The 22,009-nt window shown below is 39.2% G+C and overlaps 1 protein-coding gene across 1 annotated transcript in view; it reads right to left on the minus strand.

Moving 5' to 3' along the window:
- pde2a (phosphodiesterase 2A) overlaps positions 1-4,239 on the minus strand; it is a 199,049-nt gene extending 194,810 nt beyond the window's left edge. The window contains exon 1 of the mRNA XM_008425456.2: positions 4,181-4,239. Coding sequence (XP_008423678.1) covers positions 4,181-4,239 — 59 coding nt within the window. The remainder of the gene's footprint in view (positions 1-4,180) is intronic.
- Positions 4,240-22,009: the final 17,770 nt, after the last annotated feature.

Here is a 22,009-nt window from a genome sequence, read left to right on the forward strand (position 1 = left end):
CCCGAAATGGAAAAACACAAAGGGAATAAATTTCATAGTTCCTGCGGAAAACGCTCATATATAAAATATGCACATATTATTTGATCGATCTTAAGTTTGATCTCATAACCACTCAGCTTAATCAAGAGCAGAAAAATCAATTTAATTACCAATCAATCTGAGCAGTGTGGTCTACTTTACTTACAGACATTAAAATGAAAATGAAGAAAAGGACCTGACATTTAACAACTTTTCTTTTTTTTTTTTGCAGGCAGGCAGGCAGGCATCCCTAAGAGGCCTCCTGACAAACATTACCTTACAACATCAAATCAATGCTGGCAAATTTGGAAACAATAGTTAATGATTACCACAGAGTCTATAGGATGGTACTTTGATATGTTCTCAGCACAAATTGAGTAGACTGAATCAGGATCCAGCATTAGCCTGCTTTGCTGGAGCATTACATTACTAAGATGTGCTCAATCAGCCTGGGAATGACGTCACACTGAACACTGTCAGGCTTCTTAAGCGTGTGCTCATTTCTACGAGCTTTACTGCGTCATTGCTGTGTGGCATGGAGGCAATGAGCCTGAGGTTCTGCTGAGGTGTGATAGAAGCTTATAGATTGATTGGATAGCAGATGATTTCAGGTCATCTGAATTCTTGGGTCTGGTGTCTCATCTTCGTCTTGACAATACTCCACAGATTCTTTCTGGGTTCGTGTCAGGTCAGTGTGCTGGCCAATGGAGCACAGGAACACCATGGTCATTGAACCAGTATTGGTACCTTTGGCAGTGGGGCAGGTGCCAAGACCGGATGGAAAATGAAGCAGCATGAGATGTTTTATGATTTCCTGGTAAATGGCTGCACTGACTGTGGACTTAAGAAAACACCAACAGATCAAATAGACTGGGATCCAAAATGGCATTTTTGGCCATGGTGGCCCACCATGATTATTTATATGATGAGCAAAGGTACATGACATACCAGAGGATGTATGTGCAGGTTGTGTTGTTTCAAAAATTAAAATAGCAGCAGGCTACAAGGATGAGAGTGACCATGTTAAAAAATTGATAGGCTCTTTCACTATTCAGATATTTATACCTTGAAAAAGATGGCCACAGTGTCACAATTCCCATTTTGAAATGAAAGTGGATGTTAAAGAAACACTATTAGAGATATCTTATCAGTGCTTTTTGAAATATTCTGTTTGAACAATGCATAATTATAGTAGGACCATATATCCAGAATGAAAAACAGAGAGAATTTCATTACTGTTATTTCTACCAAAGAAAAATGAAAAAAATAATCTATTTCAACAAAACAACGCTTCACTAATACAATGTGATAATAACTGTAAGCTGCAAGACCTGCTGCAAGATAAAATAACTAAGTTGGACATGAAGCGGCATATTTATTTAGCATAGCATCATTTGTAACTACAAGCTAATATTATTAAGCTTGTTTTAAGTTTGACTAACTAAAATAAGCCTTGTAATCATTCCCTATGTTGAGCATTTCCACATTTTGGTAAAAACCTCCCCAGATAGTGTTGAGTGAAGATGTGTCTCTAACCAATTTTTAAAATACTTTTAATTGCGCTAATGATAACTGTCTTAGTTGTTCTATTTGTTCCTTACTTTTTTTAGATTTTCTGCTTCAATTCACTACCTTTTATAATTGTTAGTATTATTGACACACACACATCCCTAAGTGTGTTCATCGTTAACTCCATAGGCCGTCTTCATTCCCGCGATGGTCCATCATCTTGCTGGCATGCAGTCTGTGTTATTCTGACTGTGTGCAGCTCACGTTTTGTTTACCTCTGCCCGGATTCACTAACTCGCTCACGCACACCTGCCCTCCTCCCAACATGAAATGCTCCCCCTTCACGAACGTTTTGACTCCTTTTTACTGGGCAGACAGTAAATAATCTGACCTGTTCCTCAATCTGTCCCTGGTCACGTCTCTCTCGTTATCCTCCTCCAACAAATCCCCAGAATTGCTAATTCTCCTTCATTCTGAGGCGCTGAACCCGCTTCAGTGATTCGGTGCCGCAGAAGGAGAGAGGGAGAAAACCACACAAATCATCAAACTGCGGAAACTTCACGCTGGACTTCAAGTGGCATGGACTCTTTGCCTCTCCACTCTTTCTCCAGATGCTGGGAATGTGATTTGAACTAAAATCAATGCACTATGAAATGAACTAAAAACTTTACACTCGTCTGAAAAGACGACTTTGGAAGAACAGAGCAACGGTCCAGTCTCTGGTTTAGGAGTGGAGAGACATAAGGAGCGCGACATTGGATTTGTTTGTGCATTGCTCTTGATCCGTTATCTCCAGCGTTAGTCAACTCCTTATGAAGCTTCCCCAATTTCATTAATTGATTTAATTTGACAATCTTTTTCAAAACTGCTGTTGTCCCTGTGGCTGCAGCCTCTTTTTCCTTCTACTCAACTTTCTCTGAAAATACTTGGATACAGCACTCTGTGAACAACCAACGATGACCTTTTGTGGCTTTACCCTCCTGATAGATGATGTCGAGGTCATTACGTATTATACATTAAAAATCCTTTTTCAAAACTGATCTTAGATAACATTCTAATTTTCTGAGACACTGAATTGTTGGGTTTCCATTTTCTGTAAGCCACGATTATCAAAATCCGACTCCCCCTGATGACAGTGATTTATCTCTCAGCCTGCAGCTCGCCACCCTGTGAAAGAATCTTATTTTAGCTGTTTGTGTCCTGTATCTCTTTCTTTTGGTCACAGTCCATATGGCCGTAGGTGAGAAACAGAAAAAAAGACAAATCAGCAAACCGAGAGCTCCTTTTCGTCTCTTTCCTCAACCGACAGACAGACCGCATTAACACTTGTATTACTACAGATCACACCAGAATCCATCTGTCAATCTGCTGGCCTCTTCATCCTTCCATCACTCATGAATGAGAACGAGGCTCTTGAGCCCTCTACACTTGAAGCAAAGGCAATTTAGCGTGCCCGCTCATAATCTATCGTAAAGAAATGTGGCTTTATGACTGGAATAAATAATTTATCAGATCCCTCAGAGGTAATTATTAGGTTATGTCAGAGGTTATATTGGCTTATAATATTACATATTTCAAAAGATTCAACTTGCCTTATTGTGAGTCACACCATAATTTTAAACAATTGCAAAGTTTTTAGAAAATGGCATCATACTCAAGGTCTGAACATGAAAATCATTTATGAAAAAAGTGAACCCAGAGAAAAATAAGTGAGTAGTGAGAAAAATGAGTAATAGTTAACTACAGGTATTTAAATCTGTGTATATATATATATATATAAATATATATATATATTTGCAGGAGTTAAATGAGACAGAGACAAAATCCCAGTGCATTAATAGGAAATGGAGTTGTAAGCTCATTAAGGGAAGAACAGGTGTGAATGAGGCAAATGTCAGTTTCAAAGTTTTAAAACAAAATATTCCATCATACTAATGGCTTCATTTATTGAGATGACAGAGCAATATGTGCAGTTCAAAGGGAAAACAATTGTGTCTGTTGTAAATTTTGTCAGGTATCAGCCGGTGTTTAAAGACAATAACAAGTTAGTGGATTTTAGCATTTGCAGCCCTTTTCGGTTTAACACAGCAAATTAGTCAATTTTCCACAACTTTGCCCATAATAACATGGCTCCTTAATGAAGCACAGCCTCCTACCTTAAAACGGGTATATTGCTATAAGAGTGTTCAATTAGAGACACAAAACGTTATTTGCTCAAAGTCAGCCCTTGAACACAAGTTTCAACAAGACAATTTTCACAGGCAGAATTCAATTAAGACTGATTTATCACTTGAAATGGAAGCGCTCCTGTAGGGATATTAGGCGAAGAGAAGCCAGTGTGAGCAACGTGACGATTCTCGGGAAGACTGAGAGGCGCGATAAGGTCACTGAATTATCTGTGGAGCACATTATACATTATACAGCAGCACACTGACGGAACATTTACAAACCAGCTCACAACACTTGGGGTCGTCAATCTCGCTGTCAGTGGACGTGATGACACCCAGCAGGTCACACTCACTCACTCACTCACTCACACTACTACGCTCACTCTGCGTTTGGCTCGTGGTCACACGCCGTGTGAATGTCAGCGGAGCGCTTCTTCTGAATGTAAATACCTGAGCAGGTAAGCGGAGTTATAAGACGGACTTACATCTCAGAGGACGGAGGTTGGCTACGGCAGAGGAGCGCGTGTCCGCACGCCTGTCCCATCGCGCATCCTGCCCGGCGCCTCCTTCTCTAACCCGGCTGCAGTCACGGGGGAGGGGGTGGGTGAGCAGGCGGGAGAGCAGCCTGTGTGTCGGTCTGTCGAAAGTGGATATGCGTTTGGATGGGTAGATGATGACTGGGTGTGTGCTTCCTTGCTTTCTCTCTCCCCCGGTCTCTGCCTGCCTGCTTGCTTGCTCTTCTCTCCAGCTCTGATAGCGCGCAGGGATTGGTCGGGACCCGGTAAGTGATATTCGAGCCGCGGTGAGCGAGCATATAACAGCTGAGCAAAGAGACAAGAGAGCGGCGGCGGCGGAGAGAGTCCAGCCGTTCAGCACTACACAGATGCATCAGGAGCCAAACCGGAGATCATACACGATCACTCTCTTTGCCTCCCGCATAATTTACAACCGTGGACATTAAAATGTGCTGTGAAAATTAAACTTTGACCTTGTACCTTTGCACTTTAGTTGCGCATTTTCTCTCTGTGTTGCACTCATACACCGTGCATTAGATCCGAGGCGAGACGAGATCTGGAATTGATTCCTCTCCCCTCTGACAAAGATCTCAGTGGCTGGATCAGACGGATTTGAATAGGAACCACACGCTGCTCCTCTCCAGCGTGCCAGTCATGGGACGCTGCAGGTCTCAAAGGTCCGTCACATCTCCCTTACCATATAAGGTGCTTCCAGGCTGATAAAACAAACCTGGAATTTAACTAATAAAACAGCTAAGAATTTGTATGCATTTAATCTGGGTTGGTTTTATTTAAAACTTTGTTTTTATATCAATAAACTCATACAAAGCCACTTAGGTGGGTACAGTACCTTCAGACTTGTATTAATCAGTGGCACATACAGTATGGGACATGCTGACATTTTGGGGAGGACGTGCTGAAGTGGGGAAAAAATAGCCTATGGAACCACTGGCTGCAAGTAGTGTGAGATTTTCATAACAACAAAATTATTGTGGATTGATTAAAACACAGAACACTGCCTCACACTTGGGGTCAAAATTTGAAACTCGCATTATCTTTATTTTGTTTTTCTTAAACACTGAGCACCACGTGTTTTTCCGGACTACATCATTCTGTATTTTTATCACAAAATATCCTCTGCACTCTAACTTTTTATTGCAGCAAAGCAAGGCACCCTGACAAATCTACCAGGGTAGATCACACTAAAGTTACTTTCATAAACCTGATTAACCATTGTCTGTTCTGCAGCTTAAATCGGCTATATCCAGAAAAAAAAATACTTAGCATTTCTGAAATTATAAATTAGAAATTCTAGCTTATTAGTTCAAATACTCTTGCTGGGGGCAGGGAGTAAAATAAGACCAACTATTCTATTTTATATTGATTTTAAATAGAGACACAACATTTCTCAGGTTATGTTTTATTAATCACATGGAGGTGCAAAACAAGTGCAGTCAACAGGTGATAAACAACCGGAGCACAAAGTTAAACTTAATTGCAAATCATCTTCCTTAATGCATATTTGAAACCTGCAAATTGATATTGATATCAAATATTCCTGATTAACAGTGGAAGTCAGGGGTGCACACAAACAAGCTCTATATGCTAACCTTTACAGTTTCTTTCATAAAATTATCTTATTTGCCCTTTATTATAAAAAGAGACAAAAAAATAGAATTGGTTTGTGACTAAATGTTACGAAAATTGTAATTTTAATAACTATTATTAAAGTATGGCATGTAAACCTTTTCCCTGACCATGACAGCTGCATTGTACTATTGGCAATGACTGCCTTAGGATCCACACATAATCAGTGTGAACAAAGAAATGTGTTCTCTCTCTCAGGACTGCAAGAACAAAATTACATTATTCTGTTCAGGAGACTTGGCATTGGACTTCTTGCAGTTTGACACACATTTTGGGCAGAGCGATTTTTTTTTATTCTGTTTTTGGGGTTTTTTGCCTGGTGTCTGAAAACTATATGCTAAAACCTCTCAATGAAAACTTTACATGGGTTCCTGTGAAGTATATCTTGGCCAAAAGGAACATTGTTCCTGCCGCCTCAAGTAAAAGAACAAAATAATCTGTTCTTAAGGAGTATTTTAAGTTTGATTTTAACATTAGCATTGTTGCTGAACTAAATGAGACGTAAACTGTTAAGACTTTCAAAATTAATTTCTACAAGTTGCTATGACAACCGAAGAGGAGGTATTCATTGGTAACAAACACCTCAAATGCTCAGCAGGCTAACAAGTTTCATTTTAGCGCAGTAGCTAAACTTTTAAAACCTGGATTAAGTTCTTGCTCCAGCACAAAATCTCTCTTAACCACTAATCTTATAATAGTTTCTACGATTTACTAGGTTGAGATGCTCAGTCAAAACATTTATACACCACGTAAATTCACTAACATCTTCAGCTGGATTTCAACGACAGGAAGGATGTTACCAGAAAAATATTTAAGTTGTTTTCTTTAGCCACTGCTGAAAACCACATTGAAAAACTCATATGTTTGATTAACATTTGATCATTTTAACGGACTATTCATTATGCTCCAAAATGTCCTGTTCATCGTGCAGAAAAAACCAACTGGGACTCAATGCCATTGCAATGACTGGTTGTGCTATTGGAGTCGCATTCAAAGAAGCCTGGGAGCTGTTTTACATTTTTGCTGACGACTGAAAAAGAAAAGAGAGTAGAACTATTATTATTCTGTAGCCTTCAGTCATGAACACCACAGGTGTTGACAATTATTTAGCCTAATTAATCATCCACCTAGGGCTCAAGTGCACATACAGGCTGTGACTGATTGACAACTTAGTAATTTCTGTTTAATTGGTTACACATGCTAATCATCATGTTAATCATCAGAATTCCTAACATTTTTATTACTTCTTGAACTGAATAACCTCTAAATCTAAACCCCTAAAATTCATAATATCAGACTGAGCAGAGGACAAAAGAATGTTTACCACAAATCCATGCGTGTGAATTTCCCATTTCAGAGATTAAAATTTGCAGTAGTAATATTATTCTGTTTCCCTTGCCTTTTTTGTACACATGTCCTCATCGGGAGTTTTCTTTTTCTATTTATATCAGTGATTCACAAAGTGGAGAGGTGAAATAAGTCTGGATTTGTGTGATTCTCTTCAGCGTTAGCAAACACTGTTCGTTTACATTACTGTGCAACAAAGCTTACTGTCTGTCTTATCTAGTGAGAAATATGTATTTTTAGGTTGTTTTTTTCTTTTTAGCTTTTGTTCTACATTTTAAATACGATTCTCTCTTGTGAGGTTTTGTCTTGACAAACAGGACACTTGTCATGTTCTGCCACTCTTTTTTTTTTCCTTCTAAAGTATTTATCTGTGCTGGAGAAAGATGGTGGTTGCTTTAAAGTCTGGAAAATTTTCTTTTCTTTACTCATAGAATTTACCCTGACAGCAAAAGTTGTCTGGGCCGGCTCTGGGCCAAATTTAGGTGAGCATTTTCACGGACCCATAAACAGACCTGAGTCAGAGTCTTTTTTACTTTTTTTTTTTGCTGTCTGGTATGTTAATCAGCTGTGACTTTCCCCAACCCTTTCAAATGGCTCAAAGTTACACTGAAGCAAGCTGATTTTTAAAAAAAACCCACAAAGTTTATCATTTTAAATCCCAAGTGATTTCTTCATGACGTCTTCTAATATAATTTGCAAACAAAGCATTTTTTTTTTTTTTTTAGAAATTTGTCTGTCTTTCCGCTTCTGCCCTGGCCAATTGATCCTTGTTTTGCCATGGTGCATCACAAATTTTGTTTATGTTATGTCTTCGAAGAGGTAAAAAATGTATTTTCAAATTAATAAAGGCAATGTTAAATTAACATTTGATGCTGTTTTCTTGACACTGTCCCCCTGTTTAGTAGAACTTAGCCAAATCTGTCAGCAGTCATGGTCACAAATCTCTTCCTTGTTTTTTTATAGTTACAATTTGCAAAAAATGTAGGAACCATTGCCCTATCCAACTAAGTCATTTGCCATTACTGAGTCTTATTGGTAAACCTGCATTTTTACATCAGTCTTTCATTTGAAGTCTAAAGAAGCAGTTGCATGTTTTACAGTCATCTGAAGTCATCTCGGTGGTTTCCAGGCAGCCATCAATTGCCTCTAAGAATAAGCTAAAGTACCTCTCTTATGGAAGTTGGTCCACATGGGAGGGTGAGCTCACAAAGGTGTAGTGTAGATAATGTAGATAATTCACACCTTTTTGAAGGGCTTAGAATAAAAACCTTTTTATAAGAGGTTGAATTGTGAACTCCTGCTTAGATCTCATACTCCATGACTTTCATCATATTTCTAGCATCTTCGTGTCGAGTGACATGTTCTCTGTTGTTTTTCCTTTGTGTTTAACAGCCTACAAAACGCCTGGGCATGCAGCACAGCAAGTATTTGATCCACGAGGAATCCTCCCACATTGTCATGAATCTACTTAGCAGTGACATCTGGCAAACTATTGAACTCCACATGTCTCCACTAAAGCCAAATCCAGTCACATCAGTTAACATTAAGTGATATCAATTTTTTTTTCTCAAAGCTGAGTAGAGGGGAAAATGTACCATGGCCCTGGGAGCAGAAGAAACTCCTACAGTCTTTACCACAGCTGGTCATTAAGAGCAATACATCCACCTGTTCTTTAATTGGTTTTCCCTCATTGGTGTTGTTTGGGAGCTTCACTCTCCTCTTGAGAGGTTCATCTAACCTGTGTTGCTTCGTCACAGTGAATTCAGGTTTATCTAGCTGAACTCACTGCATTTTTCTGAGTGTGCAAATTGTAAATGGCCAATTAAGCTGGTGGAAACTGAATGTAGCTCACTGGGAAGAGGCCGCAGGGCATAAGGAGATTATGCTGGAGGGTCTATGTGTCCCCCATGGCCTGGGAACATCTTGTGATCCCTCAAAATGAGCAGGATAGAGGGGTATCTGGGTTTTCCTTTCCTCTTTTGCTCTCACACCATCTGATAAGTGAAAGACAATGAGTTGATGGATAAAGACAGGTCTTTATCCATTAAAACCTTGAAAATCTATTTTCTCAGACATGGAGATGTCCAACTTTCCATCTTGTATCTGAATTTTTTTCATTAAGCAACATTTGTCTATTTATGCATCACTGTCAGATTTTAGTAAGTATGAAAAAACAAAAACTTAACATTTCGACACTAAGCTGCAAAAATCCCACCATATCAAGTCACTGCAGAGCTTTATTCCTCCCTCCTCTCCAACCAAGCAGTTATGGAAATCATTGTAAACTACGTTGCCATGAACAAAGAAATACTTCCTGTACTTGGAAATCCAAAGAACACAGAGTTTGTGTGAAAGACAACTTTGTAGGACAATTTAAAGACAATAACACAAGTTTCATTATGTGTTGCTGTATATAAGAGTGATCCTACTATCTCTTCAATCAAAGCTTCTCAGACACTGAATGGAAACATATAACTGAAGGTAAAAAAAATAGTGAGACATAACAAAACGAGATCGCCAAAATGGCCAGACAACACCCAAAAAGAGGAAAGATAAAGATAACTGCACATTCACAGCACTACGGTTCTGCAGAGGTCTGGTCGATTCAGGTGTCTACGACAAGAAGTTGCAGGAAAGGAGCTGGAGTTTTCACATCTGCCTTAGGAGAAAACTGTACGCAGATACCCTTTACACTACACAGCAACAACAGAAGAAACACTAAAAAAATTGCAGTTAAAGAGTACTGTCGGAAAGATTTGGAGCATCTGAGTCATTTATTGACAGTGATGGGATGGAAAATGACAGGTGAGGTCCTGCTGAATATCCAGACTGAAACAGACAAACAAGCCAAACAACTGGATTTTAGCGACTGACCATGCAGACAAGAAGGCAGCGAGAGATGCAGCGATTCCAAAATGAAGAAGATTGAGACGGAATGAGGAGAAAAAAAGACATGTAGTGAGGACCGTACACGATGTTGGCACTGTTGGTGATTAGAAGGATCAACGTTAAGACCAAATGACATGTTCCAGCAGAACGTGAAGGAAAACATTTGTTGTACAGAAAGAGGCTCATAAATTGCATACTGCTGGAAAAAAGTACTGATATATAATCTTTTTTTTTTTTTCAAAATCATGATATTAGTTGACTTCTATGGACTTCTGATCTGAGATAAAATCTGGACGTTTTATCTAACCAGATCTGTGCTTTATTTTTTGGGATATGTTATGCCATCTATCATACCACTTGAGCGTAAATGTAGCATAAGCATTGCAGTATTGCAGCATTGGAGCTTACCATGATCAGATTATATATTAGTGGCATGCTATTACAGAAAGCTCAAAGGTCACACAAGCTTAAGTTCTAGAAAATACAGCTAATGTTGAGCGATGTCTGGATGTTTTCATCTTCAGCTTAAAGCTCTTACGCACATACAGTATCCTGGTCATGACATTAACACAAAGTTCCCTAGAACTACAAAAAGCCCAAAAATGAAGTCCAATATAAAGATGCAAGTTTTGTTTAACCACGTTGTAATTATGGTTCCTGTGTTTCATGCAAGTCGTAATATGTATTTTTGGGCTGTTTCAGATGTCGACAGAAAGTGTGTTTATTTCTTATTCTTTGCACATGGATTTTCTCCGCATCACTGTCCTAACAGATAAAATTTGATTCAAGCCAGACTGTCTTGCCGTAACAGAAAAAGACTAGAGGAGGTCCCAAAATCAGAGCTGTTTGTTCAGCTTGTCTAAATGTAACCCTGCACCTTTGTCTTCGCAATCGACGGGAGCTGCGCATAGAAACCGTGTTCAGCATTCACAAACAAACTAATTGTAGAAAATATAATTTTCAAAACTCTACTCAAACTATAGCAGGTTTTTTATTTGTTCCCTACATATGTTGTGTCCAGTTAATTCAAAAGAGATTTAGAAAACGTACCAGAGGAGCGTGCTTGGAACATAGACAGTGGGAAACATGACAAAGATCAAATAAGATATTGTATATTAGAAAGCTGGGTGATAAGAAATAGTGATGAAAATGAGGAACCGGAAATCTCTAAGGGATAATATGAGTCTTACTGTTATGACTTTTTGATTTACTTGTGCTTTTACAGAGAGCACATTTGGTCACATCTGGTTTGTTGGCATTGACATCCATGCTCCTCAGCTGTGTCTAAGCTTGTATTTGTATGCGTGTGTGTGTGTGCGTGTGTGGGGGTGTGCGTGTGTGTGTGTGTGTGTGTGTGTGTGTGTGCGTGTGCGTGCGTGCGTGTGTGTGCGTGTGTGTGTGTGTGTGTGCGTGCGTGTACGCGTGTGTGTGTGTGTTTGCTTGTGCTAACTGTGTCTAAATTCAAACTGTACACTGGGAGTTGGGTCAAAGAAACATCTTCAATGGACTCTCATCACCAGCTGGAAAAAATATTTATGCTGCTTTTTGAGATTTTTTTTTTAACTGACTGAACTCCACCGAAAACATGGAAGTATAATAAATACACAGATGAGGTCATGATCCACAGCTGTTTGTGTTGCTGTTTTCACTTGTGCTTAAGTTATTTTAGCGTTGTTGACATTTCCATATTGGTTTGTTTACATATTAGTTAATTCCTTTGTAGTTCTTTATGTGTCTTCTTCTGCATTTGGTCAGTTAGATCCTCTGTGTTTCACTTTAGTTTCTCCTGGGCCCAGTATTCATTCCTCCCTTAGTTCCCTTCGATTCTCCTCCAGCTGTTCTGCATTGTGTTGATCATGCTCACTCGGTTAGCATGATCGGTTTGATTAAGTTGACTGGTTTGTGTCCCTTTTTTGTACAGCACTTTGTGTGGCTAATGGCTGCATGACAAAAGAGTTATGAATAAAGTTTGACTGATTCAAATAAACAGGAATTACTGGGAATGAACAGAAATAAACCTGGAATTTTAATTTGTAGGGAAAATTAGTAGGGAGGGTAAATAAAGTTGGGAAAAATGGACATTTTAGATTAAACTTGGTTGAAATATCCAGATAAGTCATGTAAGTCCTCCTGAAAATATTTGTACTCTTTCTCATTTACGTGCACAAAGCAAACTACTTACTGCAGAGGGTTTGAGGCCATGCGTCCTCCATCATATGAACAACAGGAGTTTTCATGCCCAGAGAACGGGACTATTGCCTAACATTTCAATGAATCAGTTTTCGTTATAATGCTGAAGAAATATAATTCACAAGTATCGTATAATTGATGTCTAATTTCCAGCTAACTTTCAGGTTATCTTCCCACTGAACGTTTCAACAAAGTTTTCAGAAATTAACTGGAATTTTTTTCACATCTGCGTAACCCTCTTATCTTCGTATACCTTTGATACAAAAGGGAGACTTGCTGTAGGGATTTTAGTGTTAGATTTGTGCCACTCTTAAGCTTTTTTGCAGTTTATAGGCTTAAATTCATCCAAGGTAAAAATTTTACCGTTGCATTTCCATAACAACAATTAAGGACTTTCCACCACACGGACAATAAGGAGCCGCAGCTGTAATGCGACAGCAGTGTTTGGTGACCGGTGCTCTGCAATAAAGTGCACTGGAGCCTATTTTTATGAGAGAGGAAATTCTTGTTGCTTCAGTTTGCGCTCGAACACAGAGCAGATCTGCCTCTGGAAGTAAGGTCAGAATGAAATGCAAAAAAAATAAATAAATAAAAGCCAACCGTCTCGGCTCAGTTTTTAACTCCTCTCATATGTGACCGGGCCTGATGCAATGCATTAATGTAGCCGCCAGTGGTGGGAAGTAACGAAGTACAAGTACTTCGTTACTGTACTTAAGTACAATTTTCGTGTATCTGTACTTTACTTAAGTAGATTTAATAATGGGTACTTTCTACTTTTACTCCACTACATTTTACAGTAAGTATCTGTACTTTCTACTTCACTACATTTCTACAAACTGTCTCGTTACTCGTTACATCCAAGTCGCGTTGCGCTTTTTGTCCGTTAAAATGTGAAGTTCAGGGATTTAAGGTGGCGCCGTAAAATCCAAGCAATAACGTGACTTAGTGTCTGTTGTCACCCATCGGCTCCACCTTTACTCGCACGCGGAGCTCCAAGACATGCGCAGTGGTTTCCTCTGAGCGTCAGTAATATAATAGCGCTGCATAAATCATAAGATATGGCGACATGTAAAATCAGCAGCGCTTCGCTTTCACAGACGGTGAGACTTCGTCCAACTTTTAGCGTCACTTGGAAGGAAAGCTTAAAGAAAGGTAAGCTCCGTGGACGTGATGCTAGTAAAGCGAGCTGTACTGAGACACATGTTGCATCTGCGATGAAAAAAAGTTGTCACTCATGCACTGAATTATTGTGTGGAGGTGTTGACTGAGGTGTCGCATATATGGGACAACGCTGTGACCAAAGTGCAATATAGTAATATGACATTCATGGACGATCCGATTCTTCTGGACGGATCTTGACCAAGTCCTATAGTGCTGAAGCCTCACTGAGAGCCGTTCTTTGTTCTTGTAATGCTCTGCGTACACTGCAGTAACTATTTTATTTTATATTTAATTGGCGAATAAATAAAACAAGAAAGTAGGAACGCAGAGCATGCTCATTGCTCTTTGTTTTCGTCACCTGTCGTTGTGGCAGACATTGCAGCAGGAGGGAGGATGAGAACAGTCACGATGCTCCTCCTGCTTGGTTACTTCTTGCTTATTGGGCCTTGGACAGTGTTCATAGTTGAGCGTTGTTAATTGCTATGTTTAATGGGGCAGACAATTATTATTTCTGACATTGGCAATATGGGCAACCGCCCAGGGTGTTATTTTTTTAGGGATGGCAGGAGACCTCTGTGTATTGTGGCACAGAGATGAAAGCAAAACAGAATGAAGAAGAGTTTGAATTGTCACTGGTTAAATTATTTCAGCTCTAAGTATTTAATATCTAGGTGTTTTTATGGGAAAGTGAATCTTTCAGATCAATTTGAGAAGCAATTTTGATAGGTGCACTTAATGTTATTGTCATGTAGCACGGGGTGCTGGTTTTGATTTGGTCTTGGGTTCGGTGGTCTAGACTACAACTCTGCTACGAGGCTCCTTGGTTCCATGTCCTCCTCTGCCAGTTGGATTTCTTTCAAAATAAATGTGTGGCAAAAAAAGTGAAGCTCATGTTATGTTAGGACAGGAGACGAGATGTTTCCATCCCTGAAATTATGATGCATAGAATCACATATCTAAGTCTAAACTATGTTACACAGTAAACACAATAAAAACATGCTTTATCTGTGGCATTGTTCATTAAAATGGCACATTTCTGATGTACTAAAATTAAATACGATTGGTTCACTTAATGATATTAGTGATTAAGCAATGCATTCAGCAAGTACTTTTACTTTTAATACTTAAGTATTTTTAAAAGCCAGGACTTTTTTACTTTTACTTAAGTAAAATGTTAATGTGGTACTTTGACTTTTACTTAAGTACATTTTTGTCTGTGTATTTGTACTTTTACTTAAGTAAATTTTTTGAGTACTTTCTCCACCACTGGTAGCCGCAAACATCACTGCTCATTAAATTCAAAACTCTGAATTCCAGTCAGAGCGTTTTAAAAGAGCAAAGCCATGTAATATGTCCCGTTTGAGTGAGGCAACAAAAGGCCAAGCAGAGTGTGAGCTGTTTTAACTTTACAGCTCCGCGGGATCAATATCACTCCTGGTCTCATTGCTTATATTGAGTGTCTCACAGCAAGGTCCAATCAAGGCCTTTGAATCAGATAAGGCTAAGAAAACAGTCAGACAAGAAGATTCCCTCGACGTCAATTTAAAGTTTTGTGACCACAAAAGTCAAATCTTCTTGTTGCGATTTAACAAAGCCACGCAGGAAAGTCAGCACATTATGCTTTGGTTGATTGAGTTCCCTGGAGTTGTGCGCCCGTATCAAGCCCTCATGTTGATTACATCAGAACCTGATTAGACCGACTGTCCTCATCTTGGAGTGTTTACTGACATTTATAGCTGGCCTAATCCACCAGTCTTTGATACTTCCCGGAATTTGAAAGTGCCGACCACGCTGAATTATTTATGATCCTTTCTCTGCACATGGCCTGATTGGTAAACAGTGCTTTGTTGTGCCGTAATATTAGCGATGATGGCATCTTACCGCATGAAGAACGCTGGGACGGCTGTGAGCCGAAATGCCTGTAGCTAACCAGTAGGTTGGCTGTAAAATTAGTGAATGAGGATGGGAAAAAAGGTGCTCTAAACTTCCCGATAAAATGTTTTCATTTTTCCCAAGCAGGGAAAACGCAGTGCAGGTTGTTGTTTGTTCTTGGTGTCATGCTGGACTCTGTCTACTTCATTCCTTCAGCAAATATACAGACTTTTCCCTCGTGTCCTCATTGACAGGGCCAATACTCAATTTTGGCACAAAAACAACCTCCGTGTGGCAGATTGTAGCATCTTGTCCCAACAGCACACACTTATTTTTTGCTCTGCACATCTTCCCTCACGTCAACAAATAAGGAATAGCAAGCAGTGGCAGAATGTGAGGCATGTTTTTTTTTTAAATAAGGGACAGAAACCCCAGTGTATTATTCTTAAGCATTTCAAGAAACCTGTTTCATATTTAGCTTAAGAAGATCATATCATGGCCCACATAGTCGTAATAAAAATGAACCCAAAAAATATGTTAATACGTAATACCCTGTAATTATTATTAATTTTAGGATTGTTTAGTAAGAAGAAATCCAATGCAAAAATTGTTAAAAAGGTTTTTGCTTTTTCATCTGAACTCTAAACTTGGTATTTCTTAGAAAAAAAAAGAGCAATATTGTCAAACATCTTTGCAGCTTCTGGTCCTGGAAAGATTTCATTTATCAAAGAATTTATCAAATTATAGCACCAGTAACAGGTCTCTATAACATGCCAAATCCCCAGCCATCCTCCCTGAATTAATCTTCCTTACTCTGTTCATGTGTTGCTAAACACCAATACTCCTATGTCCTTCCCCCTCCCTTCTGACTGTGTTTTTCTTTTTCTTTTGTTAAAGATGCCTGTAGCTCTTTTTTGAGTGGAGGGTGCTGTCAAGGTCCTCCTGCTGTTGTTTGTGGCTTCGTTTCATGTTTTATTTTGGCCACCTTCGTCTGTCGCCTGCTTTGTTTCAGCTGCTCCGGCTTTCTGCTCAGACATTTCGGATAAGGGAGTCCATTCTAAGGCTGACGGCAACGTTTAGTTCTGTCCTCACGGGAAACCTTCATGTCTCTTCATGCAAAACAGAACATTTGTCAGTTGTTTTCAAAACAGCAGTTTTAAGGAATTAAAGCTATTAAGTTTAGACGTATAAACCTAGGCAGTCATCTTTCAGCTTGGGCCATTTGGCAAAATAGGTCCTGAAGCAATTTTTAAACAATAAAAAATTGATTGGTTTAAATTTGCAAGCAACAAGTCCTAAATACAAGTTTTAAAAACAATAATTTTTAATTTTTTCTTTAAAATATTCTGGGAATATATTAAAGAACTTGAGGTTTAAAAGAGGGGGTTTTACCATTATAGTCAGTAATTTTTATCATTTACTCTTATGACTAGATGCTTAAATACATTGTGTAACCTAACCTTTCTTTTCTCTCTGTCTGACATTACATAAGACTGAAGTCTTCCTCTTTCAGGTCATTTGTCTGCAGTTTGGAAATGGCCAGATGAGGATCACAATGTTTGTAAGGTTTGGAAGGCTGATATACAACATCTGAGTTAAATGGGATACCTGTGGAAGTATTTTAAGGCCATACAAGATGTTTATATCAAAACTATTCCTACACAGCATATATTGCTGGCAATATATAGCCGGCATTATATTGCCAGCTATATTTTAGCTGGCATTCACCATTTTTGTACATGTATGTATGTGGTGTTTTTATAATAATATTCTTATTTGCTAAATTGCCCCTTCTTTTTTCACATCACTACACAGAAAAGTCCAAGTCTAAACAGAAAATAGTCTATTAGAAACCCATCAGCAGTGCAAAGGTCTGATACTGGTTGCTCAGACAAAGTGAGCAGCTCTGTTTGCAGTTCTGTTTCTGGTCTATACCGACTCCTGGGGGAAATATGTGACTCTGCTGCAGTTAAACGTTCACCCCCATTCAATACTCACTTTTCTCCACACCTATTAATGCTGGGCATAATGGCTCTATCAGAGGCTCTGGTGCAGAAAATTGTGAAGGTTGCTTAAACACTGTAATGTGCCAAGGGTAATAGCAAAATTCAGTGCTCTCTAACTCTGACGTGAAAGCAAAGAGATTTATTTATTATACAGATGGAAATGTATATGTGCCGACCGAGTAGATTGGTACGGTTCGAAGTCAGTTATCTTGAATGTGAAGCTTTATTTTGATCTAACTTTTCTTGTGTTGCTTTCATTTTGACAAAGGAGGTGAAACAGGTATTCTGTAAAACAACTTGCAATTAAGAATGTCATGTTAATTTTACACTAAGTGGTGTTTTTTGTTGTTGTTTTATTTTTAACACTTATTGAAAAATGTGCTAAAATAACATTTAATTTTCAATGGCAGGACATTGTCTGTATACCAGACCTTAATTGTGTTTTTGCAAAGCTGAAATATGCTGTCAATTTAGGGATTATGCTCAGTAAGTGTGGCTCATCAATTCACCGAGCAAATACATATTTGAAATTCCTTCATTTTCATCTGGCAATAGGAAAAACAGTGAAATTCGCTAAGGATGCTTGAACTGGGGAGCTAACAACAGACAATTGTAACTAAGCTACACAGCACTACAACTGGAAACCCAAATAAATTAAACTACAATAACATAAAAATAGATGCCGAAGATACACAAAATCCAGGTCATTGTTCCAAACAGAGTTTGATGTAACATTTTGGTTTTTGATTAGGGGAAAATACCGTGGCTGAACTTTAGTAACAAGTGATAAAATGACTCAACATGCTTGTGTATTCTTGGAGGGCCTGAATTATAAGATTAACTTTTTCTTCAAACAATAAAACAATCAAATACACAAAGAATCGAGCTAGATAAAAAAATAATATGTCTAAAGTTGTGCTTTTTGCCAGCTGCAATAAATGTTTGTGAGCACACTTGGATGAAACAAAGTTTGCTTTTACCTCTATGACACTTTTTGTCAGAGTGGACAGGACATTCTGCTTTGTCCTCTCAAAGCAGAATTAAGCCCTCATGTAGGAAATCATTTGGTTCATATTCATTCTCAGTGTTCAAAGTTGCAGCAGGTATTATATTAGCTATCTGGATGGCTGCTAATCTGACCAGATCTGTAAGAGATAAACTCACCTGTGCCAGTCCTCAAGAGCTACCATCCTGCAGCTTTAGGATGCATCCCTGCTCCAAAGCACCTGAATCAAATGATTTAATTCCCTCATCAGCACGAAGTTCAGCTCTGCAGAGACCTGCTAATGACTATTTATTTGATTCAAGTGATTTGGAGAAAGGATACATCTAAATTATTCAGGGTAGCAGCATTCAAAAACTGGATTTAGGCATCCCTGGATTAGATTATGAGCTCTAACACAAAATTCATAAAGCGCCACATCTCACCCAGTCAGACCTCTTAAAAAAATGAAGAAAAAAAAAGAGAACACCGAGTATTATTTCCTCAGTCTGTCTCCAAGTTAAATCATCCAGTTTGTATTTTGACTAAAAAGCATATTTATAGCAGTCAGCTCAGCAGAACTGAATGTTTATGTAGCTCATCCCTATCACTCTAAACTCTGTTCCTGTTGCAGAGAACAAGCTAACTTTAATTCTTTTCCTTTAATAAATCATCACTAAATGAAAAAAGGATTACTTTGTTGTTTGTCTTGTCCTGAACAGGAGCTTTTGAGACTTCAGTGTTTTCCGTTTGGTGAACCACGTTGTACTTTGTGAGCCTGTTCACAGTCGTATGAAACACTTTAAAGATGAACGAAATCAGTGGACAAATAAAGTTATGCAACGACATATTAACTACAACAGAAAATCGGCTTAAGGGTTTAGAATAAAAAATATCAGACATAGAGAATGCAGTGCAATTCAAAAGTATTCACACCCATTTACACACGCAGAGGAATTGAAACAAATTAGTCCACAGATGAAATCGAAGGGGATGTGAAGGACTCAGTCAATGTGTTGTTAACACGTGTTGAGAAGTCTAGAAAGCCAAGAAACTCTTAGCTGAAGAGGAAATCTTTTCTCAAACACTGATGCCTGAATCTCCCTGTCGCTTCTTCTAAATGAACGTTGTTTGCAATAAGCAATCTGCTGTTCAAGAGTTCTCCTCCTCCTCTTCTTCTTCTTCTTCATCTTCCAAGATAGAAATTGTTTGTTTTTTTCCTACTCTTCTTAAAATTCAAAGCTAGCTCAATTGACTTAAGCAAGTTCTCTCCAGTTCTGTAAAGTCCGTTCATTCTTTAAAACCTGATTGTTTATCCGTAACTTTAAAAAAAAGCACACATTTTCTTTAAATAAGTGTATGATGTTGAATCTTCACCTCACTAATTTCACTAATCCTTACTGAGCATGCCCAGTACAGCAGGCGATAGTAGAGATAACGCCCGTTACCATAGGAGGGTTAAAGAAGTGCAGCTCTCAGCACTCCTTCACCTCTCATGCCTGAGGCCGAACCCTTCAGTGGCACTAACTGCAGCCTGTTTTTCAAATACCCAATCCAGGCTCCAGTCTGACCAGACATGGCTTGAGAGAAAATTAATCCATAGCTGGCAAATAAAATAAGCTTTCACGACATTTCCCACACCTCCTATATGTCCCTCCTTATCTTAATTCTCTTCTCTCAGTCTGAACTCCCCTCATTCATTTTTCCCCCCCACATCCGTCCTTACTCTCAGCAGCTGTACTTGATTTAATGCCTCCCCACATCCCAAAATCCCTCCACCATCCCTTAACCAGCCCATATGTCCCTCTTATTGCTTCTTAGCGTCCTTCCTCTCAGTTATCCTCACCTCCTTTTTCCTGTGCCATCTTTTCTATTACATATAAACATCTTATTGCAATCCAGACTCTGAATTAACTTGACTCCAGGTGGCTGCTGCCTTCCCCACTTGATCTTATGTGGTTTTATTGCAACAAGTTATGGCCCAGTGTTATCCTCTGCCGAGAGATAACCAAGTCTAAGACTTTTGCTCAATGTGTCGGTCTCTGATTTCTGGGTACCTTTATCCATCTTGCTCAGGGCATCAAGTACATTTACTGTGCAAAAAACCCAAATGTGGACTTATTATAAATATTATTACTTGAAGGCCGTCATACAATGATGCTGCATATCTACTGTATGTAGTATATGTGCTTGCCATATTTGTACTCTGATATTCAGCTGCTCTGACATTGCTCTTCATTCACTGCAGAAAATCCTGCTAATAAAGTCAATGAAAGAGAGAGATAGAGCAAGAGAGACAGAAAGAGAGAGAGAGAGAGAGAGAGAGAGAGAGAGAGAGAGAGAGAGTACAGTTACTCCAGGAAAAGCCATACCCATCATTTTATTATGCAACTCCTCTCAATGAAGTGATTTCTGTGTGCACCTTGTTTGCAATTCAAAACAGAGGAGCAGAACTTATTAGAATACAAGAACAGGGAAAGAGTGGAAATGCCTTCTGTGAGTTCATAGAGATGAATTAAAGCCACAAGTCGGGTAACAAAACAGCACAGTTGTTTCTTTTTTTTTCACACTTCCAGTGTTGTGAAAATGCATTGCGAATTGTCATTGTGACACATTCAAAACCAACATTTTAAATAAATAACGTATCAGTTGAAGTTGTTGCCATATGATGTCTTTGGATGGGAGGATTAAGATCACGCAGTCCGCTGAGATTACCATTACTTAGTCATGAGACTGTGATGTTCTCTCCCATTAGTCACTCAGGATTAAAGAGTCCCGAGAAAAAATGTAAACTGCAGTCGGGCTGGTTTGTGTTGGAAACGGGCATCTGTAAAGCGTCTTTCGGGCCTTTATTTGAAATGGAAACTTAACTACTTCGAGGGAGGTGCTCCAAAATTCAACAAAACCAGTAGTGTTTAAGCTTTTTGTCAGCACAGACTCAGAGCCAGCTGACCACAGTCAGTCCCACGCTGAACTGTGCTTTTTTTCTCTCTCTCTCTTTTCAACAGTCCTTCTTCATGGGTGCTAATTTTTCACAGCACACGGGTTCAACCCGATTTATTCCCTTGTCAAATGAACAGCATCAGCATCCTTTTTGGCGCCGGCCAGAGGCACAGCACTACAGATGCTATGCAGGGCTTTTAATGGTATCAGCACAATCTTTTGAACCGCGCTTCAGAAGAGGAATGGGAGGAGGTGGGGGTGTGGGTGGAGGGATGACCTAAGAGCTACCAGCAGGAACAACAAGAGTTGATTTAATTACGGTGGCCAAAATGGACTGACCTGGCCAATTTAAGTGGGCCCACATGAGCTTAACAATATCCTGAATGGCGGGCAAGAAAACTGGGCTTTATTAAAGAATGTCTTTTTATGGCTAAAATAAAGCAGCTGTCAACACATGTCACTTTGTAAGTCGTGTATCGGAATAGTTGTCTGTGAATGGCCTGACTAGTTCATCAGCTAGGCGTTGGGGTCATTATGGCCCAAATCGTTCTGTCTTCTGACTGCCCTCAGGCTGTCGCTCCCACCGAGGTTCCTGTGTAAGTCCATGAATAAGTCACAGTGTGTTGGTTTCGGGGAGGGGGAGCCAGATGGCTGCAGGCTGACACAGCAGCGAGAATTAAAGGAAATCACATGAGACATTTGCGCTCATCTTCCCACTATCATACTTCACCAAAACAGGACTTAAATACAGAAAATATCTGC

Source organism: Poecilia reticulata, linkage group LG13 (assembly GCF_000633615.1).
Source record: "Poecilia reticulata strain Guanapo linkage group LG13, Guppy_female_1.0+MT, whole genome shotgun sequence".
Taxonomy (NCBI): domain Eukaryota; kingdom Metazoa; phylum Chordata; class Actinopteri; order Cyprinodontiformes; family Poeciliidae; genus Poecilia; species Poecilia reticulata.